Source organism: Eucyclogobius newberryi, unplaced genomic scaffold (genome assembly GCF_026437365.1).
Source record: "Eucyclogobius newberryi isolate DKJ021-1_F unplaced genomic scaffold, fEucNew1.0.hap1 SCAF_12, whole genome shotgun sequence".
NCBI classification, from domain to species: Eukaryota; Metazoa; Chordata; class Actinopteri; order Gobiiformes; family Gobiidae; genus Eucyclogobius; species Eucyclogobius newberryi.
The window spans coordinates 7,137,259-7,151,905 of record NW_027315746.1 but is presented as its reverse complement, the minus strand read 5'-3'; the positions used below and the strand labels follow the sequence as shown (position 1 = coordinate 7,151,905).

At 38.0% G+C, this 14,647-nt stretch overlaps 2 protein-coding genes across 4 annotated transcripts in view; both read right to left on the bottom strand.

Annotated features, from left to right (window-relative positions):
* Window positions 1-10,558, bottom strand: part of mtcl1 (microtubule crosslinking factor 1) — a 115,616-nt gene extending 105,058 nt beyond the window's left edge. For all 3 annotated transcript variants that reach the window (XM_072440685.1, XM_072440686.1, XM_072440687.1), the window contains exons 1-2: window positions 9,690-10,558; window positions 1,476-1,700 (exon numbers count right to left, since the gene is read on the bottom strand). In XM_072440685.1, coding sequence (XP_072296786.1) covers window positions 1,476-1,700; window positions 9,690-10,367 — 903 coding nt within the window. In that variant the 5' untranslated portion in view covers window positions 10,368-10,558. The remainder of the gene's footprint in view (window positions 1-1,475; window positions 1,701-9,689) is intronic.
* A 3,211-nt stretch (window positions 10,559-13,769) lies between these two features.
* rab12 (RAB12, member RAS oncogene family) overlaps window positions 13,770-14,647 on the bottom strand; it is a 10,215-nt gene continuing 9,337 nt past the window's right edge. The window contains exon 6 of the mRNA XM_072440684.1: window positions 13,770-14,647. This exon is cut by the window's right edge and continues 347 nt beyond it. The gene's annotated coding sequence lies outside the window, so the exon portion shown is untranslated.

The following is a 14,647-nucleotide window of genomic DNA, read 5'->3' as shown; positions in this document are numbered from 1 at the left end:
TTATAAGACACAGTTATAAGACGCGTTTATAAGACGCGTTTATAAGACACGTTATAAGACACGTTATAAGACACGTTATAAGACGCGTTGTTATAAGACACAGTTATAAGACAGTTACAAGACACGTTACAAGACATAGTTACAAGACACGTTACAAGACATAGTTACAAGAAGCGTTACAAGACACAGTTATAAGACGCGTTGTATGACGCGTTATAAGACGCGTTGTTATAAGACGTGTTATAAGACAGTTATAAGACGCGTTTATAAGACACGTTATAAGACACGTTATAAGACACGTTATAAGACACGTTATAAGACACGTTATAAGACGCGTTTATAAGACGCGTTTATAAGACGCGTTTATAAGACGCGTTTATAAGACGCGTTTATAAGACGCGTTTATAAGACGCGTTTATAAGACGCGTTTATAAGACGCGTTTATAAGACGCGTTTATAAGACGCGTTTATAAGACGCGTTTATAAGACGCGTTTATAAGACGCGTTTATAAGACGCGTTTATAAGACGCGTTTATAAGACACGTTATAAGACACGTTATAAGACACGTTATAAGACACGTTATAAGACACGTTATAAGACACGTTATAAGACACGTTATAAGACACGTTATAAGACACGTTATAAGACACGTTATAAGACACGTTATAAGACACGTTATAAGACACGTTATAAGACACGTTATAAGACACGTTATAAGACACGTTATAAGACACGTTATAAGACACGTTATAAGACACGTTATAAGACACAGTTGAAGTAGACGTTTGCCTGATAAAAAGGCTCAGTACCATTGTATTAGTCGGTTACAGTGCATAAGGTGAAGTATTCTATCCAATAACAAGGGCTTAATCGACTAATGGTGACTTTAATATGAAAAAAAAACAATTGTATACTGTATTTTCTGGACTATAAGTCGCACTGGAGTATAAGTCGCAAGAGCCCAAAAATGCATAATAGAGAAGAAAAAAACATATATAAGTCACACTGGAGGATGAAATGCGGTTGCAAGTGTGAAAATAACAAATAATATCACATATAAGTCACTCCGGAGTATATAAGTATATAAGTATAAATATAAGTATAAGTATGAAAAGGGTGCAACTTATAGTCCAGAAAATACGGAAATATCTAGACCTCTGAACCTATAAGACAATAGTTTCCAAAGAACCACCTGGAAACAAGACGGCTTTCCTAGAGCAGATCTTATCATAAAATAAGAGTAAATAATATCTACAGAACCTTTATTCATCTCAGAGTGGGGAAAGTGCTGTGTTGCAACGCAGTTATTTTGAAAATAAGATTTAAAAAAAAAAAGAAACAAAATTATGTTTTGTTCTGAAAAATAAACCTGCTACTGATAAAATAAATAAAATAAAATACAAATAAATACAAATACAAATGAAATTAAATAAAAACGAAACGCACATGTTTTCGTGCTGTCCAGCGCTCTCACCTTGAGGTCTTGCTCGAGGGTCCTGAGCAGCTCCCCGTCCACGTGGCCGGTCTGTGCCACCCTCAGACTCTTCTGCTCGGCCTTCCGGAGCCGGTACTGGAGGATCCGACAGCTCTTGTTGGAGCGGTCCAGCTCTCGGCGCAGCTCCTGCACCTGGTACACCTCCTCCTCCAGGTAATTATCCCGGATCTCCTCCATCTCAGCGCGCAGCTCGTCCACCTCGTCCTGACCAGCACAGCAGTGGTTAAAACATGTCTTTAAACGCCTTAGCTGAGGTTTCATAATCAATATTGAAGTGTTCATTTCGGGCCGTTTGTGTCGCATTGATTTACATTTTTCATTCCTTAAAATTCTTCTAAACTCTGAATGAAAGTGCGTTCAGAATTTGGCAGTGGCCCGCTGTCAAAAATCATTAATAATCACACTTTTTGGACGTTTCTTCTCACCACAATCTCGATACCGTTAAATGTAAAGTCTGACAAATCAGGCGAGAAAAAGCATCGTGTCTCTTTCCGACTCAGAGAGTTTCAGAGGTTTTGGGGCGAAAGTCTCTCAAACTGGAGCAGAAAGTCTCCCACATCAGCTTCATGAAGCACGTGCATGAAGAACACGGGGCTGTTTCAGTTGTAAATGTGAGCGATAAGATGCTTAGTTTGATGTTACGTCAGACACAAGAGCGTAATCACAGGAGGATTATGGGAAAGGTGGAATATGACCTTTACGTCACCAAAGGTCACGCCTTTCATCCTTTTGTTCTCCACAGATGTGACCAGAGTTTAATGAGGCAAAAGCAGAAGATTTATGATACTTTAACTAGTAAATGTAACTGAGTAAATGTATCAGAGTAAATGTAACTGAGCAAATGCAACAGAGTAAATGTAACAGAGTAAATGTAACTGAGCAAATGCAACAGAGTAAATGTAACTGAGTAAATGTAACAGAGTAAATGTAACAGAGTAAATGTAACTGAGCAAATGTAACTGAGTAAATGTAACTGAGCAAATGTAACTGAGCAAATGTAACTGAGCAAATGTAACTGAGTAAATGTAACTGAGTAAATGTAACTGAGTAAATGTAACTGAGTAAATGTATCTGAGTAAATGTAACTGAGCAAATGCAACAGAGTAAATGTAACTGAGTAAATGTAACTGAGCAAATGTAACTGAGTAAATGTAACTGAGCAAATGTAACTGAGTAAATGTAACTGAGCAAATGTAACTGAGTAAATGTAACTGAGTAAATGTAACTGAGTAAATGTATCTGAGTAAATGTAACTGAGCAAATGCAACAGAGTAAATGTAACTGAGTAAATGTAATAGAGTAAATGTAACAGAGTAAATGTAACTGAGCAAATGTAACTGAGTAAATGTAACTGAGCAAATGTAACTGAGTAAATGTAACTGAGTAAATGTAACTGAGTAAATGTAACTGAGCAAATGTAACAGAGTAAATGTAACAGAGTAAATGTAACTGAGTAAATGTAACTGAGCAAATGGAACTGAGCAAATGTAACTGAGTAAATGTAACTGAGTAAATGTATCTGAGTAAATGTAACTGAGCAAATGCAACAGAGTAAATGTAACTGAGTAAATGTAACTGAGCAAATGTAACTGAGTAAATGTAACTGAGCAAATGTAACTGAGTAAATGTAACTGAGCAAATGTAACTGAGTAAATGTAACTGAGTAAATGTAACTGAGTAAATGTATCTGAGTAAATGTAACTGAGCAAATGCAACAGAGTAAATGTAACTGAGTAAATGTAACAGAGTAAATGTAACAGAGTAAATGTAACTGAGCAAATGTAACTGAGTAAATGTAACTGAGCAAATGTAACTGAGTAAATGTAACTGAGTAAATGTAACTGAGTAAATGTAACTGAGCAAATGTAACAGAGTAAATGTAACAGAGTAAATGTAACTGAGTAAATGTAACTGAGCAAATGGAACTGAGCAAATGTAACTGAGTAAATGTAACTGAGTAAATGTAACAGAGTAAATGTAACAGAGTAAATGTAACAGAGTAAATGTAACAGAGTAAATGTAACAGAGTAAATGTATCAGAGTAAATGTAACTGAGCAAATGTAACTGAGTAAATGTAACTGAGTAAATGTAACAGAGTAAATGTTACTGAGCAAATGTAACAGAGTAAATGTAACTGAGCAAATGTAACAGAGTAAATGTAACAGAGTAAATGTATCTGAGTAAATGTAACTGAGTAAATGTAACAGAGCAAATGTAACTGAGTAAATGTAACAGAGTAAATGTAACAGAGTAAATGTAACTGAGCAAATGTAACTGAGTAAATGTAACTGAGTAAATGTAACTGAGCAAATGTAACTGAGTAAATGTAACTGAGTAAATGTAACTGAGCAAATGTAACAGAGTAAATGTAACAGAGCAAATGTAACTGAGTAAATGTAACTGAGTAAATGTAACTGAGTAAATGTAACTGAGTAAATGTAACAGAGTAAATGTAACAGAGTAAATGTAACTGAGCAAATGGAACTGAGTAAATGTAACTGAGTAAATGGAACTGAGTAAATGGAACTGAGCAAATGTAACTGAGTAAATGTAACTGAGCAAATGTAACAGAGTAAATGTAACAGAGTAAATGTAACAGAGTAAATGTAACAGAGTAAATGTATCAGAGTAAATGTAACTGAGCAAATGTAACTGAGTAAATGTAACTGAGTAAATGTAACTGAGTAAATGTAACTGAGTAAATGTATCAGAGTAAATGTAACAGAGTAAATGTAACAGAGTAAATGTAAAAGAGTAAATGTAACAGAGTAAATGTATCTGAGTAAATGTAACTGAGTAAATGTAACAGAGTAAATGTATCTGAGTAAATGTAACAGAGTAAATGTAACAGAGTAAATGTAACTGAGCAAATGTAACTGAGTAAATGTAACTGAGTAAATGTAACTGAGCAAATGTAACAGAGTAAATGTAACTGAGTAAATGTAACTGAGCAAATGTAACTCAGTAAATGTAACTGAGTAAATGTAACTGAGTAAATGTAACAGAGTAAATGTAACAGAGTAAATGTATCAGAGCGAATGTAACTGAGTAAATGTAACTGAGTAAATGTAACTGAGTAAATGTAACTGAGTAAATGTAACTGAGTAAATGTAACAGAGTAAATGTATCTGAGTAAATGTATCAGAGTAAATGTATCAGAGCGAATGTAACTGAGCAAATGTAACTGAGTAAATGTAACTGAGTAAATGTAACTGAGTAAATGTAACTGAGTAAATGTAACTGAGTAAATGTAACAGAGTAAATGTATCTGAGTAAATGTAACTGAGTAAATGTAACAGAGCAAATGTAACTGAGTAAATGTAACTGAGTAAATGTAACTGAGCAAATGTAACTGAGTAAATGTAACAGAGTAAATGTAACTGAGTAAATGTAACTGAGCAAATGTAACTGAGCAAATGTAACTGAGTAAATGTAACTGAGTAAATGTAACTGAGTAAATGTAACTGAGCAAATGTAACTGAGCAAATGTAACTGAGTAAATGTAACTGAGTAAATGTAACTGAGCAAATGTAACTGAGCAAATGTAACTGAGCAAATGTAACTGAGTAAATGTAACTGAGTAAATGTAACTGAGCAAATGTAACTCAGTAAATGTAACTGAGTAAATGTAACTGAGCAAATGTAACTCAGTAAATGTAACTGAGTAAATCTAACTGAGCAAATGTAACTGAGCAAATGTAACTAAGTAAATGTAACTGAGCAAATGTAACTGAGTAAATGTAAATGAGCAAATGTAACTGAGCAAATGTAACTGAGTAAATGTAACTGAGTAAATGTATCTGAGTAAATGTAACTGAGCAAATGTAACTGAGCAAATGTAACTGAGCAAATGTAACAGAGTAAATGTAACTGAGTAAATGTAACTGAGTAAATGTATCTGAGTAAATGTATCTGAGTAAATGTAACTGAGTAAATGTAACAGAGCAAATGTAACTGAGTAAATGTAACAGAGCAAATGTAACAGAGTAAATGTAACTGAGTAAATGTAACTGAGTAAATGTAACTGAGTAAATGTAACAGAGTAAATGTAACTGAGTAAATGTAACTGAGCAAATGTAACTGAGCAAATGTAACAGAGTAAATGTAACAGAGTAAATGTATCAGAGTAAATGTAACTGAGCAAATGTAACTGAGTAAATGTAACTGAGTAAATGTAACTGAGTAAATGTATCAGAGTAAATGTAACTGAGCAAATGTAACAGAGTAAATGTAACTGAGTAAATGTAACAGAGTAAATGTAACAGAGTAAATGTATCTGAGTAAATGTAACTGAGTAAATGTAACAGAGCAAATGTAACTGAGTAAATGTAACTGAGTAAATGTAACTCAGTAAATGTAACTGAGCAAATGTAACTGAGTAAATGTAACAGAGTAAATGTAACTGAGTAAATGTAACAGAGTAAATGTATCTGAGTAAATGTAACTGAGCAAATGTAACAGAGTAAATGTAACTGAGTAAATGTAACAGAGTAAATGTAACAGAGTAAATGTAACAGAGTAAATGTATCAGAGTAAATGTAACTGAGTAAATGTAACTGAGTAAATGTAACTGAGCAAATGTAACAGAGTAAATGTAACTGAGCAAATGTAACAGAGTAAATGTAACTGAGTAAATGTAACTGAGTAAATGTAACTGAGCAAATGTAACTGAGCAAATGTAACTGAGCAAATGTAACTGAGTAAATGTAACTGAGCAAATGTAACTCAGTAAATGTAACTGAGTAAATGTAACTGAGCAAATGTAACTGAGTAAATGTAACTGCGTAAATGTAACTGAGTAAATGTAACTGAGCAAATGTAACTCAGTAAATGTAACTGAGTAAATGTAACTGAGCAAATGTAACTCAGTAAATGTAACAGAGTAAATGTAACTGAGCAAATGTACCTGAGCAAATGTAACAGAGTAAATGTAACTGAGTAAATGTAACTGAGTAAATGTATCTGAGTAAATGTAACTGAGCAAATGTAACAGAGTAAATGTAACTGAATAAATGTAACAGAGTAAATGTAACTGAGTAAATGTATCTGAGCAAATGTAACTGAGCAAATGTAACAGAGTAAATGTAACTGAGTAAATGTAACTGAGTAAATGTAACTGAGTAAATGTAACTGAGCAAATGTAACTGAGTAAATGTAACTGAGTAAATGTAACTGAGTAAATGTAATCCCACATGCTTCTTCTTAAACTTGCTACACGCTTCCACAAAGTCACAATTAATAACAACACACTCGTTTGAAATCATGACTTCCATTTCCCCTTCATCATTTACTCAAGTTTCATTTTAGGTTTATGTCATGATGTCATGATGTCATGATGTCATGATTTGGTCATTAGCAGCAGTGCTCGTCTCATTATGCGACGTCATAAATCAATGTCTGAGCTCCTGAGAGCAGGGGCACCAGCTGAGGGGGAGGAGAGGTGCCCCAGCTGGAAGACTGATGCCCGGGGAACATGGGGGAAGCACATGGGACATCCCGGTACCAGTGGGAGATACGACAAGTGGATAAAATGACAACCGTTGCTATGGAGACGTGCTGAGTGTGTCGTCTATACTCAAAACCATTCAAAGAGAGACAGAAATGTCAAATATAATCTCACAAACAGGGGACTATAGTGGTATTTCTGCACTTGTGGGGTTCATTTTATGGTCTGCTCTCGTTCTGTGCAATACTTACTCCCAAAAGTGGATTATAATATTTGGAACGAACAGTAATCTATAGAAGCATGGATGAATGAAGTCAGATTCAAATACATCTGGGACGAGATGGTAAGAGCAATGTTTGAACAACTACAAATGAACACAAGAGTCAGAGAAAGAACAATGTGAATGTGTTCAAAGTGTCATTGATACTGACGCTGTAATGAAAGATATTTCTACTTTCACTGTCATTTCATGTAATTATATAGATGTATATGTATATTTAAAATGGTACATTTATTCTTTTAAGTGGTCCCCAGGAAGAAACGTGGGAGTCTACAAATAAATAAAATAAATAATAAATAAATCAAATAAATACATATTTATTATATACATCAATACATATTATTCTTATTAATATTATTCTTATTAATGATATTATTACTATTGGCTCTGAACCTCTTGATTAAAAGCATAAATTGATAAGACTAGACAGCCCAAGTTGAACCTTAACCAAAAGACATTACTGACACATTTTAGCACATCCCTGACACATTGCTCCTATTTATTTTGTATTTCATTCACAAAATATAAAATACATCATCTGTGACATACAGTTAAACAAAGAACAAATGAAATGGAGCAGAAGAAAGTAGATGTTTTCTGGCCCTTTTTCAGATTGTACCCAACACAAAATATCATCTGAATATAGTTATCGAGACGATGCCAGAAACATTTGCGACATAAATATCTGTATATATTTGGTTTCCACTGTGGCCCTCTCTGCAGGGTCAGACTGGAGCCGGAGTAAAGCTGATTGACTGTGGCTGTGTTTCCCGCCGCAGAGGCAGACACGAGTAAAGCTGAAATAATACGTTGATAAAAATGCAAATTACCAGCCGGGATGAGTTGTAGAAAAGGAGTTTGCTGCTTCACCCTCCATAGTAAAGAGGGAAAGGCACGTCGTATCAGCAGGTTTACACAAAATATCCACACGGCAACAGGAATTTGACAATATCAAAATCTTTTATCGATATTTATGGCAATATTGTATACGTTTTCCTTTAAAAAATCTTTATTTATTGTCATTTTTAAGGTATTGAGGTATAAAACTGCTAAATGTTGCGTTGTCTGCACTAAAATAGAACAAAGAAGCGTCGTTTTTATTCAAGTTTTGTTGTAACAAATCAATGCAGCTTAAATTTCAATATATTGTTCGACTTTAGACGATTCTGTATCACGATATTTCGGTTATTGTCGCATCGTTCTACTGCAATATCCTGATGCCATTTATGATATCATGATACTTTTAAAAACAATGTTACTTAATCGTAAATTGCCTAAAAAAGTATAAAAATACTGAAATACCAGCTGTCAGTACTGCATTAAGGGATAAAAAACTTTTACACACTGTATATTGACATTGGCGTTGGAAAGAATACTTTGAAAATATACTACACAGAATACTGCATACCGGCATTAAAACGTATTCTGTTACACGAGCCCATCAAATACATCACGAATACTTAGAGTACGTTCAATGTTGTAAATTTTACTTCATTGTGTTTTACCAAATCGTGCAGTTCAGAGCGTCCCCGTGCATAAATCAGGTTATTAAAATAGCTTTAATCGTCACAGTTAATGGAGCTGCAGGTGGATGACAATGTGCTTTTGTTTCTGCTTCACTTCATCACTGTCCCAGAGGAAAACGTGTGTGCACTTACGCCTCGTGTGCGGCCGGAGACGGGGGGTTTATGGTGATACATGAAGGGACCAAGGACGCGGAGAGTAAATGAAAGTAGCATCAATAGTACTCGCTCAATGGGAGGCGGAGGGCGGAGGGCGGGAGGGCGGAGGGTGAAGTGGATACGACAGCAGGACGCACACTTTATGCACCGTCACTCTGATGTGGAGGGTTTAAAGGGCTCAAGGTTACACCGTTATCCCCGAGTAACGCACCGGGCATGGACGCCAGCCTGTAACAAGGTCCAGTACTCTATAGATGCAGTAGTAGTGTTATAGCAGGTAGTGGTAGTACTATTGAGACATTACACAGATTTGTAGAAGTAACTGTTGTCGACGTAGTAGGAGGAGTCGTATGGTGGGAGTAGTAGTCCAGAAGTAGTAGTAGTAGTAGTAGTAGTAGTAGTAGGAGTAGTGCAGAAGTAGTAGTATTATTTCTGAACCTGATTCTGATTATAGCATTAGTGGTAATGAGGGATTACATCGACTTGTAGTAGTAGTAATAGTAATACTTATAGTAGTAATTGTAATGTTCACTATTACTACTATTACTACTATTACTACTATTACTACTATTACTACTATTACTACTACAGCTGAAGGCTCTGAGTGTGTACAAGTATATAATGTTCACTATTACTACTTACTTGTACACACTCAGAGCCTTCAGCTGTAGTAGTAATAGTAGTAGTAATAGTAGTAGTAATAGTAGTAGTAATAGTGAACATTACACACTCAGAGTCTGTTACTCTCTTTTATTGTCTCTTATTGTCTGTTAGTGTGTTTTACCTTGAGATAGTCGTTCTCGGAGCGCAGGTCCTCGATCTCCCGCAGCAGCTCCTCCTCGGGGGCCTCTCTGGGGCCCTGCGGGGCTTTGTGAGGCTGGGACTGGGACATGCTGCTGCTCGTGGCCCCGGGCGGCTCTGCGCGAGGAGCGGCAGTGGCCCCGGAGCCAGCGGCAGGTGCACGCGCCTGTGGATTGTCTGCACCCTGAGGATCCCGGTCACTGGAGCCGGTGCCAGACTCCGGTGCGGAGCAGTCCGACAGGTCCGAGCTGCTGCCCGCGGCTGCTGCTGCTGCGGCCGCGCGGACGTGATCCGCCCCGGTGGGCACGCGGATGGGGGATCCATGCGCGTGCTTGAGCTTCTGGACCGCGAGCAGGACCGGGCTGCTGGGCTCGGGTTTGGGGCTGGTCTTGGGGCTCTTCTTGGCCGGGGTCCTGGGGCCAGTCTTGGCGGGGGGAGGCTTGTCTTTGGCCGCAGTGGCCGTGCGCCGGGAGGCACGGCTCGGATGTGGCACCGCGGGAGACTGCTTGCTCAGTTTGGGAGACTTGGGCACGAGTGAGGACTTGGTGGAGCGTGAGTGGACGTCTTTGATGAAGGGTCTGGCCGGGGAAGGTGCTCTGTTCAGCCGCTTCTTCTCGAGCTGCGGCCCGTGCGCTCTGTCCGAGCCCCCGGACCTCTCCATCTCACACCGGCACAAGCTCCGGCTGTGACACCGGCCGCGGGGCTCTGGTCCGGGCTGCAGCTCCGCCTCGCCGCTCGGGGACAAACACTGGACACACGTTTCTTCCGCTTCACTTTCCGCTTCTGCCGCTGTTGCTCGGAGCTCGCGCGCATCCTGCGGAGGATCTACTCCATCCCGGGCTGAGCGCCGCAGACACGGATCAGACCGGTCAGGTGGCCGTGCGCAGTGCCTCAGCGCGAGCCGCTCCTCAGAGGGCGTCACCGCTGCTGCTCGTCCCGGGGTCTCTCGCTCCACAGACCTGACACGGAAGATCTGCAGTCACCGCAGACGCTCCGGGGCTCGACGCCTGTGATTCGGTGCCAGGCGCATGCGCAGTGGCGTCACGGGCAGCGGCGCCCCCCGCGCGCTCTGAGGGTCCAGGGACGACACGCTCCACTGCGCATGCGCCGATCAGCCAGTCAATAATCCAACTATTGATGAGTGAAATCCTGAGTCTTGTAATGAGCCTGTTGCGTGGGAGGCTCGCGGCTCACGCACAAACCGTGGACGCAGCGTTACGTTCTCACGAGGCTCGGACACGCCCCCAAACCCGCGCGCGGCGTCGACATAAAACAACAACAACAACAACAACAAACAGGTCGATCTGACAAACCCCCAAACACAAGACAAACTATTCAATATGGCAAATATTCAGTTACGTAATAAAAGCCCTTTGACAAACTACTAAATGACATACGATTTAATAATAAAAATACTGCATAACAACATTAGACGCTCCCTGTTATAGATAAAAGAAAAGTACACCACAAATTGGTAATAAATATAAATGTCTTTTTAATAGCATCTCATTAGTCAAAGAATGCCGCAAAGTTATAAATACCACAACTTCCGTCTTCTTATTTTGTCTTTTTTCCACAAGCCAAACGGATGTAACAGGCTGTATACATGACAAGTAACAGTATTTAATCGTAAAACAAAAGCATATGAAACAGGCTCGGTTATAGGCCGCAGAGTTAGTAGCGCAAAGGAAAAGTAAGAAGATATTGCAATTTTAAAAAAGGTTTGTGTGGGAAGTTGTAACGAGGATTATGCTTTTTTGGGGAAAACACTGAAATGAAAAAGGCACATTGTGTAAGAGTTCAATAAAAACAGTGGAAGAAACAAATTAAAAGCACATTTAACTTGCTACAGGGACATTTTTGATACAACAGAATGTAGTGAGGCATTTCTAATACATCATTGGTCTATATGATATGGTTTATAAACAGTGTTGGGAAGTAACCGAATACACGTACTGCAATAATACAATAGTAATACAAATCCTCGAGTAACTTTGAGTAACTTAATTCTGACAAATGAGCAGTTTTTAAGCCCGTTTTGCAGTTTTTACACTATAATATAAGTCAACACAAAGTAAAAGTATCTAAATATTCAAAATACAGTACACGGATTGAGCCGTGACGCAGAAAACACGACCAAATACTTTTTAATGCAGTATTCAGTAGGTAAATACATCTAAGTATTCGTCCCAACACGGTTCATAAATGACACAATAAGAGAAATGCCTGCAAAATGTGCTTTTTAAAAAGGTGCACTACACAACGTATCTACTGAAGGGAGAGGTGACTGCGTTATCCACCTGGAGGGAGGCCGAGCTACAGGTCAGATCTGCGGAGAGGCGAGCGGAAAGTTTGTCTAACCGATAAAAAACACCTGCAATTGAATCAATGCGAGCGAGACAGGACAGAAAGGTTACGTAGTGCACCTTTAACTCGGCTTTAATCCACGTTTTCCATAAGGCACGACAAAAACACATCATTTTTTTCCAGAATCGGGATAAAATAAACCGTTAATTTAGTTCAAACTCGAGTTTTGGGACTTGAAATGCAGATATTGACCCTGGACAGAATTTCAGACTTTTACGGAGTCACCACACACAGTACAATACATACTACAATACAGTATGTTAATTAAATTGCATATACACAAACCAGGAAATTCGTCGTAACATCGCAGAGTATTGCTAACTTTGTGCAGTTCATTTTCCAGCTTTCAAGGACAAAAAAAAACAACAAGAAACATACATTAAAAAACAAAACAATATCAAACTTTCCCTAGCCTTTATTCTCAACGCAATTCTACCGCTTTTTCCTGCTAAAATGTGCCGTTTTTTGCGTGTTTATTAGCGTCTCAAAATGCTAACATATACACATTTAAAGTAAAATACTGCACAACCGTTGGAAGTACTACAATACTTGCTAATCCCTTTGCAAAGTCGTTCCACTCAGATCAGTTCTGTGATCGATTCCCTCTCGTCGTATTGTTCGAGTTCAAATAAAAGTGAAAAAAAAAAAAAAATATGTGCCTAATACTGAAAGGCGATAATAAACCGAGGTTACGGTCACGTTTAGGTCATTTTAATAACTCCGTAGTGTGCTTTTATCTGTCAGGTCGGTACGTCTTTGTCAGTAACGATGCGGTTAATCAAGGGGCGGGGTTTCTCAAACTGTGGGGGCGGTTCCGACGGTAGTGGTACGCCCCAAATACTCAATATGCAGTTTCTAATCTTAACATTTTAGCGACTATAATCCGTTTTTGTTTCATTCCAAGTGCAAATGGAACATGAGCTGTGCCAAATATATGCCGACAATAACCTTAATATGAACACAAATCCAGTTTACGAATTTAAAAGTATATTTAATGTTTAGGGCGTTTAAATAGCGTCTGATGTGAAAAGAAATTCAGAAAATATTATGTGCAAAAAGAACTATATCCATTTTTCTCTTTTGTCAATTGTCCTGAAACTAATGACATTTGAGTGCTCGTTACCATTCAAAAAGATCATATTTTGACATCTTAATTGTCCTAATATGATTTTTTTAAATACATAAAGACAAATATGTAAATGCTGGTGCTCAAATCTGTCCCATGAACCATAATAATAACCGAACATTGCTGCTTTTGCGACATAAATTCTTGTTCAGATAAAATGCAGTGACCTAATGCAGCATCCCTAGATTAGCATTTGTTTGTTAATTCCCCTCCGCCGCCAGTAGATGGAGCGCTAACACCGACCTTGATGAAGGAATGACTCACAGTTATGAAGTAATGTATGGTTTTCCGTGCATACATTATTCTGAGCTCATGCCGAGTCAGAAGATGAAGTAAAAGTACTCGAGAGCGTGTTTAGAGGCGTGTTTAGAGGCCCCCCCCACAGTTTGAGAACCACTGCCTATGAATCCACCACGATGACCAAAGCGGACTGAAGAGTAGTAGTTATGTAGTGTATATATATATATATATATATATATATATATATATATATATATATATATATATATATATATATATATATATATATATATATATATATATATATATATATATATATATATATATATATATATATATATATATATATATATATATGTATTTAGAGAGAGAATCATTACATTTTCCATCAAAAATATGTCATTAAAATGTGCAACAGCCAGCAGGGGGCAGTCTACCTCGAAGGCACCTGTGCGGACTGAGGTAGAACGGGATGGGACGACTCGTGTGGTACAGAGAGTATTGGCAGCTCTCACATAAGGGGGGGCTTCTGGGTAATCGTTTTTGTGACATTCTGAACCCGAGACCAAAACATACTCGGTGTTCGTTCGATTCATCACTCGTTTAGTCCCGAGAGTATGAGATTTAGCTTTATCAAGTTTATACATAACCGATTTGGTTCTCGTGTCATTTTTGGGTAAATTGTTGCTCCGTCTCAGTCGTGAAACCTTCGCTCCCTCTCTCTCTCAGCACGTATTTTGTCTTTTTTCATAGTTTTGGCCGGGGCGCGACTTATTCTTATATACTTATACTCCAGAGCGACTTGTATGTGATATTATTTGTTATTTTCACACTTGCAACTGCATTTCATACTCCAGTGCGACTTATACATGTTTTTTTTCTTCTCTATTATGCATTTTTTGGCTGGTGCGACTTATACTCCGGAAAATACGGTAGTTCAGAAAACGATTATTTGATTATAACGTTATTCAACAATTATTTAAATATTCGATTAGATAAAATAATTGTAACCAAACCAGGACTAAACCAAGTCTCGTCTGCGGTCTCATGGCGATTTAAGGGCCATTATCCCCCTGACAACGAGCTTAACAGTTCTAATTAAAATATTGTCGTTGACGTATGACTCTGCGCCCACGTTAAATACAAATACTTAAGTATATTTGTGCAAGAAATACACTTTAAAAACAACAGGTCATTACTTTACAGCC